Source organism: Suncus etruscus, chromosome 5 (genome assembly GCF_024139225.1).
Source record: "Suncus etruscus isolate mSunEtr1 chromosome 5, mSunEtr1.pri.cur, whole genome shotgun sequence".
Taxonomy (NCBI): Eukaryota; Metazoa; Chordata; class Mammalia; order Eulipotyphla; family Soricidae; genus Suncus; species Suncus etruscus.
Window position 1 is genome coordinate 15,729,852 of NC_064852.1, and position 22,944 is coordinate 15,752,795.

At 53.4% G+C, this 22,944-nt stretch overlaps 2 protein-coding genes across 2 annotated transcripts in view; one reads left to right on the top strand and one right to left on the bottom strand.

Annotated features, from left to right (window-relative positions):
- Positions 1–451: 451 nt before the first annotated feature.
- Positions 452–15,111, top strand: FPGS (folylpolyglutamate synthase). The gene is made up of 15 exons (XM_049774160.1): positions 452–607; positions 2,146–2,274; positions 2,394–2,447; positions 2,525–2,589; positions 5,204–5,318; positions 5,392–5,472; positions 5,587–5,648; positions 5,736–5,838; positions 6,541–6,618; positions 6,822–6,969; positions 7,085–7,174; positions 10,004–10,154; positions 10,342–10,417; positions 11,995–12,061; positions 14,317–15,111. The coding sequence occupies exons 1-15, from the start codon at positions 467–469 to the stop codon at positions 14,724–14,726; spliced, it is 1,770 nt and encodes a 589-aa protein (XP_049630117.1). The 5' UTR covers positions 452–466; the 3' UTR covers positions 14,727–15,111.
- Positions 15,112–15,924: 813 nt separating this feature from the next.
- The window catches only part of ENG (endoglin), a 44,890-nt gene continuing 37,870 nt past the window's right edge, over positions 15,925–22,944 (bottom strand). The window contains exons 9-15 of the mRNA XM_049774150.1: positions 21,730–21,867; positions 21,467–21,505; positions 19,626–19,742; positions 19,200–19,451; positions 17,819–17,873; positions 16,700–16,801; positions 15,925–16,588 (exon numbers count right to left, since the gene is read on the bottom strand). Of these exons, the coding sequence (XP_049630107.1) occupies positions 16,464–16,588; positions 16,700–16,801; positions 17,819–17,873; positions 19,200–19,451; positions 19,626–19,742; positions 21,467–21,505; positions 21,730–21,867 (828 nt within the window). The 3' untranslated portion in view covers positions 15,925–16,463. The remainder of the gene's footprint in view (positions 16,589–16,699; positions 16,802–17,818; positions 17,874–19,199; positions 19,452–19,625; positions 19,743–21,466; positions 21,506–21,729; positions 21,868–22,944) is intronic.

The window sequence follows — 22,944 nt, forward strand, 5'->3', positions numbered from 1 at the left end:
ATGGGGGTTGTCTGAGTACCAAGAAAATGCCCTACCAGATTCAGGCCCTTCGATGGGTGAACACTTGGGACCTCTTGCACCCAAGCAGCCAGGCCCTTCTAAGTCCAATCGGGACATTTCAATGATCTTCACAAAAGATCCACAGGATCTTCTACACCACGTCACTTTGGTTCTGGCCTGGAAACTGGCGGGGACTGGCTATTTTTGGGGGTGCGGCCTAGTCCCCAGGAGGGCCGCATCCAAAGCCAGGCACGCTGGCCAGAAAACACACCCTGCAGGAGCTTGCCCGTTACAAACATGGCCGACGTTTCCGGTCCCGCCCCTCAAGGCAATAGCGGATTCTGATTGGTGCTGAGAGCTCCCTGGGCGGCTCCTATTGGCGAAGACCGGGGGCGTGCCCTAAGGGGGCGTGGCGTCCTCCGCTGCAGGCCCAGTTTGACGCCTCCTCTTCTCCCGCGCTGTCACTATGTCGCGGGCTCAGGGCCACCTGCGCGCGGCCCTGTCCCTGGCGGGGGCTTCTCCGCGCCCTGCAACGACCACCGGGGTGGCGGCGCGGCGAGGTCTGAGCGCGTGGCCCGCGCCGCAGGAACCGGGCATGGAATATCAGGTAGTTTGCAATGGATGGAGGGGTTCCTGCGTGGGGACACGTGGGCCTGGCTGGGCCACACAGCATCCAGGTCCTGCCAGCAGCAGGAGGGACTGGGGTCCCATCTTGGGGTCCCCAAGGTGCGGGGACATCTCGGGGATCCCCAAGGGGTGGGACATCTCGGGATCCCGACATATCGGGGTCTCTAATGGGTGTGGGACATCTCGGGGTCCCCAAGGTGTGGGACATCTTGGATATCTTGAGGTCCCAAGGTGTGGGGCATTTCAGGGTCCCTAAGGTGTGGGACATCTCGGAGTTCCCAAGGTGTGGGACATTTCGGGGTCCCTAAGGTGTGGGACATCTGGGGGGGCTCAAAGTGTGGGGCATCTCAGGGTCCCCAACGTGTGGGGACATCTCGGGGTCTCCAAGATGTGGGACATCTTGAGGTCTCGGCTGGGAATAATGGGGCACCAAGAGGTTGATCTTGATGCATTCTGAGACTGATGTGTCTGACCCCCGGGAGAGCGGACATGGGAGAGATGTGGGGTCCCAGAGTCCCCGTGGCTTTAGTCGGAGTGCTCGACTTTTCAGGTAGTTGGGAAGTGGGAAAAAGGGATTTTGGAGTTTGTTTTTGAGAGATCCAGGCTGCAGTGCGGGTCAAGGCTTGCAGTCTTGTCTGTCTCCAGGATTTAGAAGGAAGAAACCAAAGTGACTGGAATTTAGGGGGCAGGAAGGAATTTGGGCCATTAGGAGGGAGGGCGGGATCAGGGAAACAATATTTCCTCCCTGGTGCTGTGCCAGGGGCCAGAACTTGATGCCTCCCAGGCAGGAGGCACCGGTTTGACAGGGCAGGGAGATAAACAGCACCCCCAGTTTGGACTCCCCTGAGGCTGTACTTAACAGTCTTCCTGGAGAAACCTGGAGACACTTTCTCTCCTCTCTCTGGTCTGTGCCCGCAGCTCCTTTCCTGGCTCCCAGTGTGGAACCTCAATGCTCTATATTAGGGGCCCAGAGTGACAGCACAGTGGAAGGGCATTTGCCTTGCAGGCACCGACCTGGGTTCAATCCCCGGCATGACATATGGTCCCCCAAGCCTGCTAGGAGCAATTTCTGAGCACAGAGCCAGGAGTAACCCCAGAGTTCCAAAACAAAACAAAACAAAACAAAAATGCTCTCAGAATTGGGCAAGAAAGATTCCAGGCTCACTAGTTCTCTCTCCTCCATTTCTAAGTCTCAATCCTGGAGGGACCCCATGTAGTGTTAAACCCTTCCCTCATTGAAAGTGAATTAAGACAAACACCCTCTTGCCCCCCAAAGTGGGAAGCCTGAGAGCTCAAAGAAAAATTCTGAAGAAAAAAAAAATTCTGGCTTCGTCCTAAGTCACACCATCTCCTTTCCCTGCCATCCCCCGATGAGGCACATTCATTCTGCCCAGGCTGGTTGTCACAGGGAAGGCATGATGGCTAAGTGCCTGGGTGTGCCACAGGGGTGCAGAGCACCTCTGCCCCTCTGGAGCCGAATGAGCATTCATGTGATCCTTGGGGGTCTGGGGTTACCAGGAGGCAGTACGCACGCTCAACACTCTGCAGACCAATGCCAGCTACCTAGAACAGGTTAAGCGCCAGCGTGGAGACCCGCAGACACAGCTGGAGGCAATGGAGTGCTACTTGGCTCGGAGTGGGCTGCAGGTCAGCAGAGGGAAGCCTGGGGGTGCTGGTCAGTGGGGAGGGGCTGGGGCTGCCCATCACTCTGCTCTGAGTGTCCCCCCCACCCCGAGTTCAGGGCCTCTCTGCTCTGTTCGCTGCAGGTGGAGGACTTGGACCAGTTGAACATCATCCATGTCACTGGGACCAAAGGAAAGGTGAGGTGTGGCACCCAGGGAGAGAGGGTTTCCTGGGGTGCTGGGAGAGCCTGTCCAGACAAGGCCTATTTTGCCAGGGCTCTACCTGTGCCTTCACTGAACGAATTCTCCGGAGCTATGGCCTGAAGACAGGATTCTTCAGGTACTAGGCTGGGGCAAGCTTTGGGGGTCTCTTTGGTACATGGGGATACTGTGATCCCTAGCCCCAGAGTCACCCTGGAACCCCAAGACATACCTTTCTGTCCAGGTTTGTTTATTCTACAGCGTTAATTAGCTTTTAACGTATCAGACCATTTACGAAAATTAGTTTCTTTGTTTTTGGGCTACACCTGGTGGTGCTCAAGGGTTACTCCTGACTCTGTGCTCAGAAATCACTCCTGGCAGGCTCAGGAGTTACTCCTGGCTATGCGCTCAGAAATCGCTCATGGCTTGGGGGACCATATGGGATGCCTGGGAATCGAATCGAGGTCCATCATAGGTTAGCACATGCAAGGCAAATGCCCTACCACTTGTGCCACCCTGAGCTCCAGTTCTAGCCCAGTCTTTAATTTTCTTTTCTTTTTTTTTTTTTTTGGGCCACACCCGGTGATGCTCAGGGGTTACTCCTGGCTGTCTGCTCAGAAATAGCTCCTGGCAGGCACGGGGGACCATATGGGACACCGGGATTCGAGCCAACCACCTTTGGTCCTGGATCGGCTGCTTGCAAGGCAAACACCGCTGTGCTATCTCTCTGGGCCCATCTTTAATTTTCATAATGGGAAAAAACCCAGAGGGAGAGGGCAGCAATTTTTTTTTTTTTTTTTTGGTTTTTCGGGCCACACCCGCTTGATGCTCAGAGGTTACTCCTGGCTAAGCGCTCAGAAATTGCCCCTGGCTTGGGGGGGTCCATATGGGACGCCAGGGGATCGAACCGCGGTCTCGATCTTTCCTTGGCTAGCGCTTGCACGGCAGATACCTTACCTCTAGCGCCACCTCGACAGCCCTGAGGGCAGCAATTTTTGTTTGTTTGTTTGGGCCACACCTGGTGGCACTCGGGTTACTCCTGTCTCTGTGATCAGAAATTGCTCCTGGCAGACTTGGGGGACCATATGGGATACCATGAATTGAACCCACATCTGTCCTGGGTCAGCTACGTGCATGACAAGTGCCCTATTGCTGTGCTATCACTCTGGCAAGAGGGCAGCTATTTGAGTGAATTAGCTAAATACATACCAGTGTATTTATTTATCTATCTATCAGTGTCTCTAAAAACATCCTTTTTTTTTTTTTTTTTTTGGTTTTTGGGTCACACCCGGCAGCACTCAGCAGTTACTCCTGGCTCTATGCTCAGAAATCGTTCCTGGCAGGATGGGGGACCATATGGGATGCTGGGATTTGAACCACCATCCTTCTGCATGCAAGGCAAATGTCCTACTGCTGTGCTATCTCTCCGGCCCCCTAAAATTTTTTTTTTAATTTGATGATTGAGTTTATTTTTTCTTTATTTATTTGTTTTTTGGGCCACACTCTGCGGTGCTCAGGGGTTACTCCTGGCTGTTTGCTCAGAAATAGCTCCTGGCAGACACAGGGAACCATATGGGACACCGGGATTCGAACCAACCACCTTAGGTCCTGGGTTGGCTGCTTGCAAGGCAAATGCCACTGTGCTATCTCTCCGGTCCCTAGTTTTCTTTAAAAAAAAAAAAAAGACACAGGGGAAAGAGAAAGAGGTGGGGGGGAGAGGGAGAGAGGGAGGAGAGAGAGAGAGAGAGAGAGAGAGAGAGAGAGAGAGAGAGAGAGAGAGAGAGAGAGAGAGAAAGAGAGAGAAAGAGAGAGATACAGCAGGTACTGGGTGCAATCTTTAGTATTCCATATTAGCACATCAACTCTACATTTGTTAACTTAATTCTTTTTTTTTTTTTTTGGTGGCTTTTGGGTCACACCCGGCAGTGCTCAGGGGTTACTCCTGGCTCCATGCTCAGAAATTGCTCCTGGCAGGCACAGGGGACCATATGGGACTCGGGGATTCGAACCGATGACCTTCTGCATGAAAGGCAAACGCCTTACCTCCATGCTATCTCTCCGGCCCCTTAACTTAATTCTTGGTTGTTTTAAACATCACATGGGGACAGTTTGCAGTTAGAATATCTGTGCTGGGCCAAAGAGATAGCACAGCGGTAGGGTGTTTGCCTTGAAAGCAGCCAATCCAGGACGGATGGTGGTTCAAATCCTGGCATCCCATATGGTCCCCCCGAGCCTGCCAGGAGTGATTTCTGAGCACAGAGCCCGGAGTAACCCCTGAGCACTGATGGGTGTGACCCCCAAACCAAAAATAGATAGATAAATAAATAAATAAATAAAAATGGTTATTTTTTTTAAAATAGAATATCTTTGCAGTGAGGAGCAGAGAACCCTGGTATTTCTTCCATCATGGGGGAGACTGCCCTGAACCATCAATTCCTCCTCCTCCTCTGCCAGCTTCCTTGCTGCATTGTTGGAGACAGCACCCCCTTTTAGTCACACACAAGCATGGGAACTCCCACCAATGGAATGGTGAAGGGGCTTGGAGCTCTAGTATCTGTAGAGTGAGAACTGAGGGGTGTTGGGGGGTGAGCTGAGGGGAGGTAGGATGGACAGGTTAGAGACCAGAAGGAACAGAAGTCCAGATGGTCTGGGATCTGGATCAGGGGCCAGCAGGGGAGTGATGGGTCAATTTGGGGTCTTCCAGTGGGACCGGGGCATGATGGCCACATCTCTGATCCCCGGTTTCCCTGTAGCTCGCCGCACTTGGTTCAGGTACGTGAGCGGATCCGAATCAACGGGCAGCCCATCAGTCCCGAGCTCTTCACCAAGCACTTCTGGCACCTCTACCACCGCCTCGAGGAGACCAAGGTGCCCCATGGGGGAAGGTGGGGGACGGTGTTGGAGTTGGAGGAAGTCAGGGCTGACCCGCTCCCGCCCACAGGATGACAGCAGCTGTGTCTCCATGCCCGCCTACTTCCGCTTCCTTACGCTCATGGCCTTCCACGTCTTTCTCCAAGAGAAGGTGGGTGCCCTCTGCTCCCAGGTCTGGACCTGGCATGGACTCATGGGAGGCTGGGGTTTCCCTGTGGCCTCTGGGCATCCCCAGGAGCTTAGCTGTGCCTTTGGACCTTTGCAGGTAGACCTGGCAGTGGTAGAAGTGGGCATCGGCGGGGCGTATGACTGTACCAACATTATCAGGTGAGTGTAGCTGCTTGGGGAAAGGGGGCTGGCCAGCAGCCCAGTTGGCCCAGGGTGGGGACCCCACAGCCCTTCTTATCTTCACAGGAAGCCTGTGGTATGTGGGGTCTCCTCTCTGGGCATTGACCATACCAGCCTTCTGGGGGACACCCTGGAGAAGATTGCATGGCAGAAAGGGGGCATCTTCAAGGTGACTGGCAGGAGGAGTGAGCAGAAGGGTGTGGGTGACTTGAACTGGCCCTGAAGTCTCAGGGAAGGGGTAGTGAGTGGGTGTCTTGCCCCATGGGTATCCTGCCCTGGGTTCTGGATTCTCCTCAGCTTTGTGAGTAGTCAAAATTAGCTAAGTCTGGTTTTAAGCCTTAGTCTCCTCATCAAAATATAAAGGACTGGGGCCGGAGTGATAGCACAGTAGGGAGGGTGTTTATTTTCTTTTTTCTTTTTTTTTTTTTTTTTTGGTTTTTGGGCCACACTCGGCGGTGCTCAGGGGTTACTCCTGGCTGTCTGCTCAGAAATAGCTCCTGGCAGGCACGGGGGACCATACGGGACACCGGGATTTGAACCAACCACCTTTGGTCCTGGATCGGCTGCTTGCAAGGCAAACGCCGCTGTGCTATCTCTTCGGGCCCAGGGTGTTTATTTTCAATGTGGCTAACCCAGGTTCAATCCCCTGGCATCCCATATGGTCCCCCGAGCCTGCCAGGAGTGATTTCTGAGCACAGACCCAGGAATAAACTCTGAGCATCATTGGGTGTAGCCCCCAAACAAGACTAAACTAAAAAAAAGTAAAGGGCCAGGGTTCCTGTATGTAGGTCTTGGGCAGGGAGGTTTAGATCTGGGATGGATCTGGGATGGAGGGAGGGGACCCCTCACTCACACACTCTGGTCTCTGCAGCATGGCGTGCCTGCCTTCACTGTTCCCCAGCTCGACAGCCCCCTGGCCGTGCTGAGAGATCGCGCACAGCAGATCTCTGTGAGTCTGGGGCCAGTGGTGGGGTGGTGGTGGGGAGGCCCTTGATCCTCTGGGCTTCTGTGTGTTCATCTCTCATGAGGCTGGACTATATTTGGTTTCTGGGAGTGGGATGAGTTGACTTGGTGTCTTCTAGGGAGGGGGTCCCTGCCAGATGCCATTGGCAGGGCCTCTGACCAGCCAGCCCGTGACCATCTCCCCTGCAGTGCCCTCTCTACCTGTGCCCACCACTAGAAGTGCTGGAAGAAGGGGGTCCCCCGCTGACCCTGGGCCTGGATGGGGAGCACCAGCGTTCCAATGCGGCCTTGGCCTTGCAGTTGGCCCGGTGCTGGCTGCAGCAGCAAGGCCAGCAGGGTAAGCGGCTGGTGCGTAGTGGGTACAAGTGGCATGAGGCGCTTGCCATTGAGGGTCTTGGGTACACTCGGTGCCACTGTTCCTCCTTCCCTCACCCTGCTCTCCCGTCCCCCAGGCATCGGAGAACTGAAGGAATCCAGGCCGAGCCCCCTACGGCAGCTGCCCTTGGCACCTGTGTTCCAGCCCACAGTCCAGATGCGGCACGGTGAGTCGAACCTCCCAGCTCAGCCAGGACTGTCCGGCTACTCATTTCTGTGGGAGCAGTGAGGGCAGCTCAGGGTAGGGTCCTCTCAAGTCAGCTGAATTCCTGATGGTTTCTCCATCTGCTGAAAAATGGCAGGAGTCCCCCTTGCCCTTGTAAGGGACTGTACCCAAAATGTCGAGAATCTACTTTCAGACACTTGCAGTTCCTATTCACTGGCATCATTATCATCATCCTGGACTGTGATGCTCTTACTTGGGTTGGGTTTTTGTGTTTTTTTTTTTTTTTTTTTTTTTGTTTGGTTTGGGGCCCCATCCGTCAATACTCAGGGGTTACTTCTGGCTCTACACTAAGAAATCACTCCTAGGGGCCGGGCGGTGGCGCTAAAGGTAAGGTGCCTGCCTTGCCTGCGCTAGCCTAGGATGGGCCATGGTTCGATCCCCCGGTGTCCCATATGGTTCCCCAAGCCAGGAGCGACTTCTAAGCGCATAGCCAGGAGTAACCCCTGAGCGTCACCGGGTGTGGCCCAAAAACCAAAAAAAAAAAAAAAAAGAAATCACTCCTAGCTCAGGGGACCATATGGGATGCTGGGGATCGAACTGAGGTCCATCTTGGATCAGCCACGTGCAAGGCAAATGTCCTACTATTGTGCCCTGTCTTTATTGGTTTTTGTTTTTTTGTTTTTTTGTGGGGGCACACACACAGTGCTACTCAGAGGTTACTCCTGTCTGCTTTCAGAAATTGCTCCTGGCAGGCTTGAAGGGACCATATGAGATGCTGGAGATCAAACCTGGATTGATCAAGCCTGGGTTGGCTGTGTGCAAGGCAAATACCCTCTACCCACTGTGCTATTGGCCCTTGTTTGGGGGAAAAGGGAGCACATACCTTGCAGTGCTCAGGAGTTACTCCTGGCTTTGTGCTTAGAAAATCATTCCTGGCCGGGCCGGAGGTAAGGTGTTTGCCTTTCATGCAGAAGGACAGTGGTTCGAATCCCGGCATCTCATATGGTCTCCTGTGCCTGCCAGGGACAATTTCTGAGCATAGAGCCAGGAGTAACCCCTGAGCGCTGCCGAGTGTGACCCAAAAACCAAAAAAAAAAAAAAAAAAAAAAAATCACTCCTGGCAACCTCAGGAGACAATGTGGGATGCTATGGATTAAACCCTGATCAGCTTTGTGCAAGGCAAAAAAGCCCTGCTCAGTGTTTTGTTTTTGTTTTTGGTTTTGGTTTTGGTTTTTGGGCCACACCCGTTTGACACTCAGGGGTTACTCCGGGCTATGTGCTCAGAAATCGCCCCTGGCTTGGGGGGACCATATGGGACGCCGGGGGATCGAACCGCGGTCCGTCCTACCCTAGCGCTTGCAAGGCAGACACCTTACCTCTAGCGCCACCTTCCTGGCCCCATGCTCAGTGTTTTATAGCTCCAGTCCAGGTATTTTTTTTTCCCCACCCCTGGTTTTGCACTTGGGGTCACTTGTGGTGGTGGTCAGGGAACCATTTGAGAAACTAGGAATTAAATGTGGGCTCACTGCATGCAGGGCAAACGCCCTACACACTGCACTATCACTCTGGGGTTGTTTTTTGTTTATGGGCCTCACCAGGTGGTGCTTATGAGCATGTAGGACTGCTGTGTGCTGAAACTGCTCAGCCTTGTGCCATCTCCGTGCTCTGCCAGGACCATAGCTTCTTTTTGGGGGGGGGGGGGCACGCCTGGCGATGCTCAGGGATTACTCCTGGCTCTGAATGTAGGAATCATACCTGGCAGTGCTCAGGGGAACCATATGGGGCACTGGGGACCAAACCGTGGTTGGCCGCATGCAAGACAAATTCCTTCACTGCTATACTGTAACTCAAACCTATCCCCTAAGCAGTGGTCTTCAAACTATGGCCCTCGGGTCACATATTGTATTTGTATCTGTTTTGTTTCTTCATTGCAAAATAAGATATATGCAGTGTGCATAAGAATTCCTTCATAAGTTTTGTTTTTACTACAGTCAGACCCTCCAATGGTCTGAGGGACAGTGAACTGGCCCCCTGTTTAAAAAGTTCGAGGACCCCTGCCCTAAAGTTTTATTTCTATACACAGTAGATGCTTGGGGCTATTAAATCGAGTACCCACTGTTGCTAGATCCCATGATGGGTACTGAGAAGGCCTGAGCCGGCAGTTCCTGGCCCACATCCTTTACCGACTTCATCCCTGATAAGGTTCTACCCTTCTTTTATTTTTTTTGGTTTTTGGGCCACACCCAGCGGTGCTCAGGGGTTACTCCTGGCTGTCTGCTCAGAAATAGCTCCTGGCAGGCACTGGGGACCATACGGGACACCGGGATTTGAACCAACCACCTTTGGTTCTGGATCGGCTGCTTGCAAGGTAAACGCCGCTGTGCTATCTCTCCGGGCCCAGGTTCTACCCTTCTAATGGAACTACCCAGATAGTAACCCCCTCTCTTAGGCATGCTTATAAGATTCCACCAGAGGGGGGCCTGAGAGATAGCATGGCGGTAGGGCATTTGCCTTGTATGCAGCAACCCAGGACAAATGGTGGTTCAAATCCCAGCATCCCATATGGTCCCCCATGCTTGCCAGGAGCGATTTCTGAGCACAGAGCCAGGAATAACCCCTGAGTGCAGCCAGGTGTGACCTAAAAGCAAACAAATGATTCCACCAGATGGACCCCTGCCCCACACTCCCTGACACCCCTCCATTGGTGACTGGTGTTTGCTTCTTTTAGTTGCCCACAGATTGGTGGGAAGGATCCAAGTAAGGGCTGGGATGGAGCGGAGATGAGATCGTCCTTGGGGCAGTCCTAAGAGCTGTTTTGTCCCCCTCTCAGGGCTTCAGAAAACAGAGTGGCCAGGCCGGACGCAGGTGCTGCGCCATGGGCCACTCACCTGGTACCTGGACGGGGCGCACACCTCCAGCAGCGTGTTGGCTTGTACACGTTGGTTTAACCAGGCGCTGCAAAGCTGCGAGAGGCAGTGTGGGTGAGCTCCGGACTGCAGCAGGGGCCGGGCATGATGGGATGGGGGCCCTTTTTAAAAGGAAGTTGTTCTTCTAAGGGGGCATGGCCTGGAGGCTGCTAGGAGAGGTGGGACCCAAAAAGAACCTTGCTGTCTGACCCGCCAAGTGGATGCAATGTGCAGCCCTTGACTGCTTCTTGCCCTCTTGCAGTGAATCTGAAGTGCGAGTCTTGCTCTTCAACTCCACGGGGGACAGGGATCCCGCAGCCCTGCTGAAGCTGCTGCAGGTGAGGGCCCAACTAAGGGCAGACGAGCCACAGGTCAGGCACACCTATGTGACCAACCCCGAATGCCTCCTTCCCTGAGCCTCTCATTTCTCAACTGTAAATGGGAGCTGATGACCTGCACCCTGGCATTAGATGTGGATTAAAAGTGAGAGAGTGGGGCTGGAGAGATAGCATGGAGGTAGGGCATTTGCTTTGTACGCAGCCGATCCAGGACAGACAGTGGTTTGAATCCCGGCATCCCATATGGTCCCCTGTGCCTGCCAGGAGCGATTTCTGAGCGTAGAGCCAGGAGTATCCCCTAAGCACTGCCGGGTGTGACCCAAAAACAAAACAAAATAAAGTGAGAGTGTGTGTGTGGAGGGGAGTTGAGGGAGGCATGACCCCATGATGCTTCCTACCTCTCTAGGTCAAGACTCAAGCTCTCTTGGGCCCACCTGGCACCTTCTTTCCCCCCGCAAATAGGACTTTTTTGTTTTGTTTTGTTTTGGTTCACAGCCGACAGCGCTCAGTTATTCCTGGCTCTGCTCAGAAGTTGCTCCTGGCAGGCTCAGAGGAGCATAAGGGATGCAGGGATTCGAACCGTAGTCCATCCTGTGTTGACCGCATGCAAGACAAACACCCTACCACTGTGCTATCTCTCTGGCTCCACAAATAGAACTCTTTTTTTCTGTTTGTTTTTTTGTTTTGTTTTGTTTTTTTGGCCACACCCTGCTGTGCTCAAGTGTTACTCCTGGCTATTTGCTCAGAAATAGCTCCTGGCAGGCATGGGGGACCATATGGGACACTGGGATTCGAACCAACCACCTTAGGTCCTGCATTGGCTGCTTGCAGGGCAAACACCACTGTGCTATATCTCCAGCCCCGTCAAATAGAACTCTTGACCACAGACTGTATGTGTCTCCAGTCTCTGTTTGCCCCTCCATACAGTGACATTGCTCTTTGGACATCTGCTGTTTAGGTTTGCTATTTGGTTTAAGGTGTGATGTATAAAGCTCCACCTTGTTCTGCTGGGGAAACTGAGGCTGCCTGAGACTGGTAGGGCTGGGGTCCCTTCTGGATCTCAGGTTTTACTTCCCAGCTGGAAGGTAAAAATTGGTCTTCAAACTCAGGATCCTCATTTGTGTGGATAAAGCCTTTTCCCCAGCTGGGTGAACTCCCTCCACCACATCTGTGTCATTCTTTTACCCAGACACATACAGGTGGAAGTTTCAGCTAGAGCGATAGCACAGTGAGGAAGGTGTTTGCCTTGCATGCGTCCAACCCTGGTTCGATCTCTGGCATCCCATATGGTTCGTTGAGCACCACTCAGGAGTAATTCCTGACTGCAGAGCCTGGAATAACCCCTGAGCATTACTAGATATGGCCCCTCAAAAAAAAACAAGTAAAAAGAAAGTAAAAAGAGGTAGAAGTGGGGCTCAGAAGTTCTGGAATTGGGAGTCCAGAATCATTCCAGTCTGTAACAGCTAGGGGTTGTCTCCTGAGATGAGGACATGTATGTGGGTTCTGGGGTGCTGAGTAGAAGTCGTATTCTATTCTGTCAGTGTCGGACTCTGAGCATTTCCCCCTTGGCCTTCCAGCCCTGCAGGTTTGACTTCGCTGTGTTCTGCCCAAACCTGACTGAGGTATCGTCCACAGGCAATGCAGGTGAGTGACTAGCCCAGTGTGGGGGACCCCTTTCCTAGGCACAGGTGGGGTCTTTTGAACCCGGGTACAAAATTCTAGATCTTGTATGGACAGATAGTACAGTAGATAGCGTTTGCCCTGCATGCAGTTAACCTGAGTTTGATCTCTGGCATCTCATATGTTTACCAAAAGAAAGATCTGAGAGGGCTAAGTATGGTTCCCAAATAAAAACCAAGATTCAGAGTTATGTACTGTGGGACTATTATGGTAAGGAAGAATCCATCTTTTGGCTAAAAATACAACATGCAAGCAGGTGGGGGCTGGAGCAATAGCACAGTGGCAAGGCCTTTTTCTTGCACATGGCCAACACAGGATAGACCCCGGTTCGAATCCCGGCATCCCATATGGTCCCCCAAGTCTGCCAGGAGAGACTTCTGAGCGCAGAACCAGGAGTAACCCCTGAGCGCCGCCGGGTATGACCAAAAATAACAACAACAACAAAAAAACATGTAAGGGGTAGTCACAGAAGGGTCTTGACATCAGTGCAGTGGAACAGAACCGGTGCTTCTTAATTTTAAGCAAATCGAGTTGAGAATATCTGTAAGCCCGACAGGTACTCTGGGTCAGGTAGGAACTCTACACAGGACTGGTGATTGCCTGTTTAAACATGTATCGTCAACTGTGAATCACCTTCCAGAAGAATCAAAATGGGAACCAGGATGTAGTTAAATGGTAGGAGCACTGGCCCTGACTTTTCCAGACCCGGCGTGCAGTCTGCATAGAAGCTGGGTGTGTCCCTTTGTTCCTCCTGTCTTGCAGGGCCCAGTGCCACCATGAGTGCCTCCCCTGCCCAGGTGTTTTGCAATAGTTAAAAAATTGTTTTCCTGGGGCCGGGCGGTGGCGCTAAAGGTAAGGTGCCTGCCTTCCCTGCGCTAGCCTTGGACGGACCGCGGTTCGATCCCCCGGTGTCCCATATGGTCCCCCAAGCCAGGAGCAACTTCTGAGCACATAGCCAGGAGTAACCCCTGAGCGTTACTGGGTGTGGCCCAAAAACCAAAAAAAAAAAAATTGTTTTCCTGTTTTTTGTTTGTTTGTTTTGTTTTGTTTTGGTTTTTAGGTCACACCCGGCATCATTCAGGGGTTGCTCCTGGCTCTATGCTCAGAAATCGCTCCTGGCAGGCTCGGGGGACCATATGGGATGCCGGGATTTGAACCGATGACCTTCTGCATGAAAGGCAAACCCTTACCCTTCATGCTATCTCTCTGGCCCCTTTTTTTTGTTTTGTTTTGTTTTGTTTTGTTTGTAAAAAAAATATTTTTTGTCGAGGCCAGAGAGATAGCAAGCGGCCAACCAGGATCTATGTTGGTTTGAATCCCAGCATCCCATATGGTCCCCAAGCCTACCAGGAGTAACCCCTGAGTGCTGCCAGGTGTGGCCCAAAAATAAAAAAATTAAAAAAAAATTTTTTTTTTGTCAGGGTTGGCATACATGGCAGTGATCAGGAGTAGGCTCAAGGAACCATGTTGGATGCCAGGGATTGAACACAAGCACCCTACCTGCTATACTATTGCTCTAGCCTCAGACTTGTTAAAATAATTTGAAAACTCGAGGCTGGAGAGATAGCATAGAGGTAGGGCATTTGCCTTGCATGCAGAAAGACGGTAGTTTGAATCCCGGTATCCCATATGGTCCCCCGAGCCTGCCAGGAGCGATTTCTTTTTTTTTTTTCTTTTTTTTTTTGGGGGGGGCCACACCTGGTAACGCTAAGGGGTTACTCCTGGCTATGTGCTCAGAAGTCGCTCCTGGCTTCAGGGACCATATGGGACACCGGGGGGATCGAACCTCGTTCTGTCCTAGGCTAGCGCTGGCAAGGCAGACAGCTTACCTCTAGCACCACCGCACCGGCCCCCAGGAGCGATTTCTGAGCGTAGAGCCAGGAGTAACCCCTGAGCACTGCCAGGTGTGACCCCCCCCCAATTTTTTTTTTTTTTTTTTAAATCCAGGCCCACAGGCCTTCTAGTAGACTGTGGGGAGAGTGGAGAAACCTGCCTTTCTGGAAAAAGTTAATAAACAGCTGGCCATGGGCCCAGTGGGCATGATTTTTACTGATTGCAGCCAGCCTAAGAGTTAGCTTGCCCAGCTGAGTGCCAGCAGGCAACTCTCTGAGCCCTTCCAGCCTGTTTCCCCTCTGTGCCCACCTGGAGGTCTGGTAATGCAGGAAATGCCTTCCCCCCCTTCTGCCTCTGGCTGAGACATCCATCCCTGCTCCCCTCAGATCAGCAGAACTTCATGGTCACACTGGACCAGGTGCTGCTCCGCTGCCTCGAACACCAGCAACTCTGGAGTCGCCTGGCCGAGGAGCAGGGTAGCCCACACCTCTGGGACACCCCGACGCTGGAGTCCAGCGGGCCCGTGTCCCTTCTGCTGGCCCCTCGCTCGCCGCCTGCCCCCCGCCCCAGCTCCCTGGTCTTTAGCTGCATCTCGCATGCCTTGCAGTGGATCAGTCAAGGCCGGGACCCCATCTTCCATCTGTCGGCTCCCCCAGGGGCCCTCCTGAACCATCCTGTGGCAGACAGTGGGGCAGACATGCTGCGGGAGGCGGGAGCCATCCATGTGCTAGTCACAGGGAGTTTGCACCTGGTGGGCGGCGTGTTGAAGCTGCTGCAGCCCACCCTGGCCCAGTAGCCCCGGCCATGGGGGGGCCCCTCCCCCCCACCTCTCTTTACTCTTTTTTCTCTGAGGTGCCTTTGGTTTTCAGCTTTTCTGATTTGGGCTAGGCCCGAGTCCCAGGGCTCCATCCAGACAGTAGCAAGGAACCTGCAGGAGGCCGGGACTAACATCCTTCTGCCTCTGAACCTCTGGCCTCCCCTCTCTTCCCTTCCCACCTGTTGAGACAAGCAAAGGGACTCCCCAGTGCATGACAGTGACCGTCATGCCCCTTTTCTGACTCAGGCTCACTGTTTGAGAGGCCAGGCAGGGGTCCTGACAGAACTGACCAATAAGATTTCCTCCTGCCTGAGCATGGGGGAAAGAGGGTGGCTGGAAGGAAATAAAGCCTTTAACTTTGTCATTTTTTTCTCTTTTTCTTTTAAAGAGCTGGCAGGGGCTGGAGTGATGGTGCAGCAGGTAGGGCGTTTTCCTTGCATGTGCTAACCTAGGACGGACCAAGGTTCAATCCCCAAGTGTCTCATATGGTCCCCCAAGCCAGGAGCGATTTCTTAGCGCATTACCAGGAGTAACCCGAGTGTCACCGGGTGTGACCAAAAACCAAAAAAAAAAAAAAAAAGAACTGGCAAATGTGTACTCTTGTTTTTTTTTTTTTTGGGTTTTGGGCCACACCCGTTTGACACTCAGGGGTTACTCCTGGCTATGCGCTCAGAAATCTCCCCTGGCTTGGGGGGACCATATGGGACGCCGGGGGATCAAACCTCTGTCTGTCCTACGCTAGCGCTTGCAAGGCAGACACCTTACCTTTGGCGCCACCTTCCCGGCCCCTAATGTGTACTCTTGTTTTTGTTTTTTTGTTTTGTTTTGTTTTGTTTTTGGGTCACTCCCGGCAGCACTCAGTTGACTTTATGCTCAGAAATCACTCCTGGCAGGCTCGGGGGACCATATGGGATGCCGGAATTTGAACCGATGACCTTCTGCATGAAAGGCAAATGCTTTATCTCCATGCTATCTCTCCGGCCCCATCAATGTGTTCTCTTACTGTCTAAAATTTCCGCTAGGACTGTGGCGTGACTGGGGGCTGTGCAGCCTGGGACAAAGCCCCTCTACCCCCCAAGAGACTCTGGGACCACCAGTGAAGCTATGGCCTTGCCCACTATCACAGCAGCCAATAATGGCCTGGGATGTGGACCCACAGTGGTCGCCCAGCCCAGCATGGGTTTCAGTCTGATTTATTGGTGGAGAATATATGGGGTATGCCCAGAACAGAAAGTCTGAACCCCTCAATCTGCCACCTGCTTGGTGCACTGAGAGGCAGGGGCTCTGGGTAGTCCTGAGCTCTGTCCCCCGGGCTGTTTCCCACCAAAGTTGTGCCAGTCCAGGTGTGGGCGCCTCAGGGATCAACCAGACGGTGAGTCTTGGGGTGACATTTGACATTCTTCCGCTGCCCAGAGACGGCACCTGGGCCCTGGTGGGGCTGGGCCGACTCTCAGTTCTCCTCCTGTCCAGCCTTTCTCAGTGCTAGTTCCTTATTCGAATGGCAGAGACCTGGGCATTCAAGGGCGGTGGCATCTCTCTGTAGCCCCAGCAGCCTTCTTCCAGGCCCATTTGGTTCGAAGGTTCCTTGGGGGTGGGGTAGGGGAACCCCGTGACATTCCACACTGGTCCCGCCACTGATCAACAGGACTCTGAGAGGGCGGCTGGCAGGGTGCACAGCAGAGGGCAGGTCTGGCGGGGTGCTCAGTCTCTGGGGGCCTAGGCCATGCTGCTGGTGGAGCACGGGGTGCTCTGGGTACTCCCGATGCTGTGGTTGGTACTGCCGCTCTCCGACGAGGCCGGGGCAGCCGCCGCCACCACGGGCTCCCGCTTGCCAGGGGGACCTGGGGGCAGGGGCGGAAGTCAGGGCCCTGGCCAGGGCTCCCCACTCCCCCACAGGTGTCACTGAGCTCCCCCAGGTGGCGGCGGCAGCGGCGGGGGCCCGGGATACTCACGCGTGTGCGAGTAGATGTACCAGAGTGCGGCGGTGAGCAGGGCCCCGATGAGGAAGGCGCCAAAGGTGATGCCCAACACGGCGGGCAGGACGAGGGTCTTGCCTATGCCAGCAAGGGACATGCAGTTAGCACGCTTCCTCCCCAGGCCCTCCCGGACAACCCTCCTGGGCCAATGGGCTCCAGCACCCAAGGCTGGCATGGTGTGCCCATCCCTTGCACTGGCAGAAGCTGTGCCAGGCAAGAGCGGGATCTACAGAACCTGCATGTGACCCCAAACAGTCTCTGCCCCTCCCGAGTCCCTGTCCCCCAGGTGGGAGGGATAGGTCCCCACAGCCCTCTGGCCACTCTTATCCACAGCCCCAACTTTTTTTTTTTTTTGGTTTTTGGGCCACACCCGGCAGTGCTCAGGGGTTACTCCTGGCTGTCTGCTCAGAAATAGCTCCTGGCAGGCACGAGGGACCATATGGGACACTGGGATTCGAACCAACCACCTTTGGTTCTGGATCGGCTGCTTGCAAGGCAAACGTCACTGTGCTATCTCTCCGGGCCCAATAGCCCCAACTTTTGACTGTGTGGGCAACTCTCACAGTCCCTCCCATGCACCATGGCTCTTCTGTTTGTCTGAGGTCTGCTTGGGGTGTGCTGGGCCGAAGAAGCCCCTTACACAAGCAGCACTTTCCATAGGATGAGGTGGCTATCACTTCATGGGATCTTTGTTTTGTTTTGTGTTTGAGTCACACCAGGTGGTGCTCAGGGGTTCCTCCTGGCTCTGCGCTCAGAAATCACTCCTGGCAGGCTCTGGGGACCATATGGGATGCGGGGAATTGAACCACCGTCCATCCTGGGTTGGCCGTGTGCAAGACAAACATCCTACCACTGTGCTATCTCTTTGGCTCCCCATGGAATCTTTTATCTGCACACATATCCCTATTCTAGAGGCCCCTGCCTGGAGGGGAGGCGGGCACTGGAGCCTGTCCCCTGTGCCCTCTGGGAGGTGGCCAGAGTGTAGATGCAGCCCCAATCCAGTATGAAGGGCACCTTGCTTCCCTCTTCCCACCTGCGCCCCTCCACTGTCTGGTCCCAGCCAACCCCAGAGCCAGGGAGACAGCGGGAGCTCACCAGGCAGGCCAGGCCCCACGATGTTCAGGCGGGTGGAGGCAGTCTTGAAGATGTCCTGGAGAGGGCGAGAGTGGTGAGTGCCACGGCTTTCTGGAGGAAGCTTCCAGCACATGCCCGAGCATGTACTTGAATGCCGTCCTCCCCCCCCCCCCCCCAACTTCCTGGCTGGTGGATGCATTTGGGCAGATCCTGGGAGACCCAGGCAAGTGAGTGGAGGCCCCAGGGATGGTTCTGGACTCTGCTGGAATGTTTCCTGGCAGGACCTGTGAGGCCTTGACACCTCACTTCATAGGCTACCCTGAGAAGACACTGGAGAGGAATCAGGTGGACCGCAGAGGTTTCTCCAGGTTCAGCAGCCCAGAGGATTCTTTTTTTTTTTTTTTTTTGGCTACACCCAGCCTGTATTGGTTGTATGCAAGGCAAATGCCTTACTGCTGTGCTATTGCTCCAGCCCCAAACCCAGAGGAATTTTAATTTTTATATTTTGGTTTTTGGATCACATCCGGTGGGCTCAGAGCTCCCATCTCAGGGATCACTCTTGGAGGTGCTGGGGGACCCTATAGGATTTCAAACCCTATGGGGTTTCAAACCCTGATTTGTTTTGTTTTGTTTTGTTTTTTTGAGTCACACATAGTGGGTTACTCCTGGCTCTGTTCAGGAATTATTCCTGGCAGGCTCAGGAGAACCATATGGGATGGTGGGGATCTAACATGGATCAGCTGTGTGCCAGGCAAGTGCCCTACTCGAGGTGCTATCGTTTCAGCCCTCAACCTAGAGCTTCGTTAATTGTGGCAACTCTTCCATGGGCAAGGATTAGGCATGACTGCAAGTAATCAAGGCTGAGAAGGGACATGCTAGAGGTGTGTGTGTGTTATGAAGGACGCTTGATAATGGAACATATGATGGTTCCATCATGATCAAGGAACAGATAATGGGTGGATGGTAAACTGGTGAGTGGTTGGCTGGGGCAGATATGAAGGGAAGGTGGTGGTAGGACAGATGGTTGGGAGAGAGAGCTAATGGATGGATGTAAATAAACAGATGGTGGGTGGATGGATGGGTAGTTGGTGGATAGATAGACTGTCAGTAGGTGAATGAACATATGGAAGCCTGGTGGGACAGTTGATGGTTGGGTGAATGGGTGAACAGATGGATGGTGGATGGATGGATGGACGGATGGACACTGGGTGGGAGACAGATGGGATGGCTGCTGCTTCATCTCCCACCATGTTCAAGATAGAGCAACAGGAATGCCCCTGGGAACCAGAAGCTACTTATCTGACTGGAACTCAACCCCCCACCCCACTGGCCAGTCATGTCTTTTCCTGGAATCCTAGACCCCGCTGAAGCAGAGTCTGGCCCCGGCCCCAGTCCCACTCACCATGCCCCAACTCCTGGGTCGGAGAGCTATGGAGCAGCTAAGGATGCCCACGGTGGGTGTGGGGACCATGTGGCCCCGGAGGAGGAAACTGAAGCGCTTGTCACCTTCAGGCCCGGGGGCCAGCAGATTCACACAGCTGCCCTTTGCAGCCTGGTTCTGGATGAGTTCCACCTTGTCTCCCCCAGACCCCAGATCCAGATGGCAGCTGTCGAGCTGGAGGGTAAGCTCAGGGATGAATGGAGACATGCTGACCTGCCAGGAGGGAATGGAGCAGGGGCGGGGGGCTTAGCCCTGCACTGCTGGCTCCTGGGGACCCCAAGGGAGACAGGGGAACTGTATGTCTTTTGGAGAAAATGTGGCCAGGGCACCCTCCCTCACCCCCTGCCGGCATGCTCCTCCCTCTGGACCCTTTGGGCTCCTCCCTACCTGCACAAAACCCTGCTGGCCCAGCTCGATGGTGTTGGAAGCCTGGAGGAAGTGGGGACTGAGGTAGAGGCCCAACTGGAACGAGAGGTCTCTTAGGCTGATGCAGTACACTGGTTTCTGCAGGAGAGGGATCGCTTGTTGAGTCTGGGGGGTTACCAGCAAAAGGGGATGGCAGAGGTCATGGGCCAGAGTATCTGGAACATGGCTCCTATCCTCACCTTTGGGTAAGGTGTGGGATCACACCGGGTGGTGCTCAGGGGCTATTCCTAGCTATGTGCTTGGTTGTGACCCCTGGCAGTGGTTGGGGGATCCTATGATGTGGGTTCAAGTTGGGCACCTGCACAGCAAGCGCCTCACCCTTGGCCCTATCCAGCTGCACCTTTTCATTTGTTAGTTTGTCTTTATTTTTGTATCACACCTGACAGTGCTCAGAGGTTACTCCTGGCTCTGCTCAGAAATCACTCCTGGCAGGCTCAGGGGACCATATGGATGCTGGGATTCGAACCACCGTTGGTGGATCGGCTGCTTGCAAGGCAAATACCATACCCCTGTGCTATCTCTCCGGCTCCCATGTGCTTCACATGCAGGAGACAAGAGAGTTAATTGTGGAAGGTCTGGGATCAACATCTGACATCACGTTATGCCCTGAGCAGTGCCTCCAGGGGTGATTTCCAGGCACAAAGCTATAGGCCCTCTTCACTGCAGATGTGGCCCCCGAATTAGGCAATAAATCATAAACATAAAAAGTAGAGGGGCCAGAGCGATAGCATAGAAGTAGCCAACTCTGGACAGATTCCAATTTGATCCCTGGCATCCCATATGGTCCCCTGAGGCTGCCAGGAGCGATTTCTGAGTGCAGAGCAAGGAGTAACCCCTGCATGCCACCTGCTATGACCCCAAAACAAAACACAACAAATAAAAGCAATAAAAAGTAGAATACAAGAGCTCACTGCAGGCCTTACAGCAGCTCACAGGGAGAGTACAGGGCTTAAGGCATTTGCTTTACAAGTAGCCAACCCTGGTTTGATCCAAGGCACCACCCATGCCTTGCCAGGAGTGATCCCTGAGCACTGAGCTAGGAGTAGTCCCTGAGTACCAGCAGGTTTTGCCCTGAAACAAAGAAAGAGGGAAGGAGAGAAAGAAGCTGCCTCAGTGATCCTCAGAAACCCCCAGGCTGGGGCCGGAGCGATAGCACATTTGCCTTGCACACTGCTGACCCAGGACAGACCGAGGTTCAATCCCCAGCATCCCATATGATCCTCCAAGCCAGGAGCGATTTCTGAGCGCATAGCCAGAAGTAATCCCTGAGCGTCACCAGGTTTGGCCCAAAAACCAAAAACCAAAAAAAAAATAAAAAATAAAAAATAAAAATAAATAAATAGAAACCCCAGGCTATGAGAGAGGGGGTGCCCTTCTCCCCCCCTTTTTTTTTTGGTTTTTGGGCAGTGCTCAGGAGTTACTCATGGCTCCAGGCTCAGAAATTGCTCCTGGCAGGCTTGGGGGACCATATGGGATGCTGGGATTTGAACCAATGACCTTCTGCATGAAAAGCAAATACCTTACCTCCATGCTTTATCTCCGGCCCTGCCCTTCCCCTTTCTTAGAACCCTCCTCCCTGCTTTATAGGTCAGACCTCGGGGCCCAGAAAACCTAAGTGATTTTCTCAAGACCACCCATCCATCTAATTTAGGTTCAGAATATAACCCTACTGGCACTGTTCCCACTGTACAGGAGACCAGGGACCACATTTCCCGAAACCAGCCCCCTTCTGGGTCCAGAAGAGTCCCCATGACCCCAGGGACCCCCAGAATGAATGCTGTGCATGGTAATAGGCAGCTCACCCGCTGTGGCGATGGACTCATCAGAAGGCTGAGGACCACCTGCAGGAAGAGAGTTGAGGATGGGTCAGAGCCAGCAGGACCCCCAAAAGGCCCCCCACTACTCAGTAACCCACTTTCTGGAGGGGGAGACAAGCCTGCCCATGGCTAAGCTAAATCTGTCTCCCGTCTCCGCATCCCTCATTGCTGTCCCTCAGCACCCTCCCCAGGGTGCATCTGTGGGAGTAACCACCAAGGCTGACCAGCCTGCCTCAGCACCCCCTCACCTCATTTCTGACCATGTTTTCTGTCACTTCCATGCCACAGTTGGAGAAAGTGCTGTGCAGGGCAAAGTTGTCACCTTGGTCCTCAGCTTGGCAGCTGGAGTCCTTGAAACTCATTCCGGTGATGGCGCACCCCAACTTCTAAGTTGGTGGGGGAGGAAGGAGGTATCAGAAGCAGCTCTGGGCCTGTCATGCCCCAGCCCTCAGCACTCCTGACCCTTCTGCTCTTCTGCTTCTTTCCCAATTTCTGCTGGATTTCATCCAACACCATTTTTTTTTTTTTTTTTTTTTTTGGTTTTTGGGCCACACGCAGCAGTGCTCAGGGGTTACTCCTGGCTGGCTGTCTGCTCAGAAATAGCTCCTGGCAGGCACGGGGGACCATATGGAACACTGGGATTCGAACCAACCACCTTTGGTCCTGGATCGGCTGCTTGCAAGGCAAACGCCACTGTGCTATCTCTCCAGGCCCCATCCAACATCATTTTAAGAATGAAAACCTTAGGGTCAGAGTGTTAGCACAGTGTTAGGGTGTTTGCCTTGCATGAGGCTGACCCGGGACAGACCCAGATTTGATACCTGGCATCCCATATGGTCCCCCAAGTCTGCCAGGAATGATTTCTGAGCACAGAGCAGCCCAAGAGTGGCCAAAAACAACAACAACAAAACCTTTATTTTGGGGGATGGGGGTGCAAAGTGAGGAGGGATTGCATTTTTGTTTGTTTTTTGGGACCACACCAATGGCGTTCAAGGGTTACTCCTGAATCTGCGTTCAGAAATTACTCCTGGCAGGCTCGGGGGACCATAGGGATGCTGAGGAGTGAATCAAGGTTGGCTGCTTGCAAGGCAAATGCTCTACCTGCTGTGCTATTTCTGCTGCCCAGAGGAGTGATTTTTTTTTCTATATAGATAAAAACTACTGTTTCTTTCTTTCTTTCTTTTTTTTTTTTTTTTTTTTTTGTTTTTTGGGCCACACCCAGTGATGCTCAGGGGTTACTCCTGGCTATGCGCTCAGAAGTCGTTCCTGGCTTGGGGGACCATATGGGACGCTGGGGGATCGAACCTCGGTCCGTCCTAGGCTAGCGCAGGCAAGGCAGGCACCTTACCTCTAGTGCCACCGCCCGGCCCCCACTGTTTCTTTTTTAAAAGTGCTACTTTATTTAAAACATTTAATTATAGCATGTTTGATTTATATAGTTTCAAAGAAAAGTTGAAATCATT

Excerpts from the sequence above, each read along its gene's own strand:
- FPGS (XM_049774160.1), top strand. The coding sequence starts at position 467 with ATGTCGCGGGCTCAGGGCCACCTGCGCGCGGCCCTGTCCCTGGCGGGG. Across the intron at positions 2,448-2,524 it reads TCACTGGGACCAAAGGAAAG|GGCTCTACCTGTGCCTTCAC; the intron begins GTGAGGTGTGGC and ends CTATTTTGCCAG. Across the intron at positions 6,619-6,821 it reads ATCGCGCACAGCAGATCTCT|TGCCCTCTCTACCTGTGCCC; the intron begins GTGAGTCTGGGG and ends TCTCCCCTGCAG.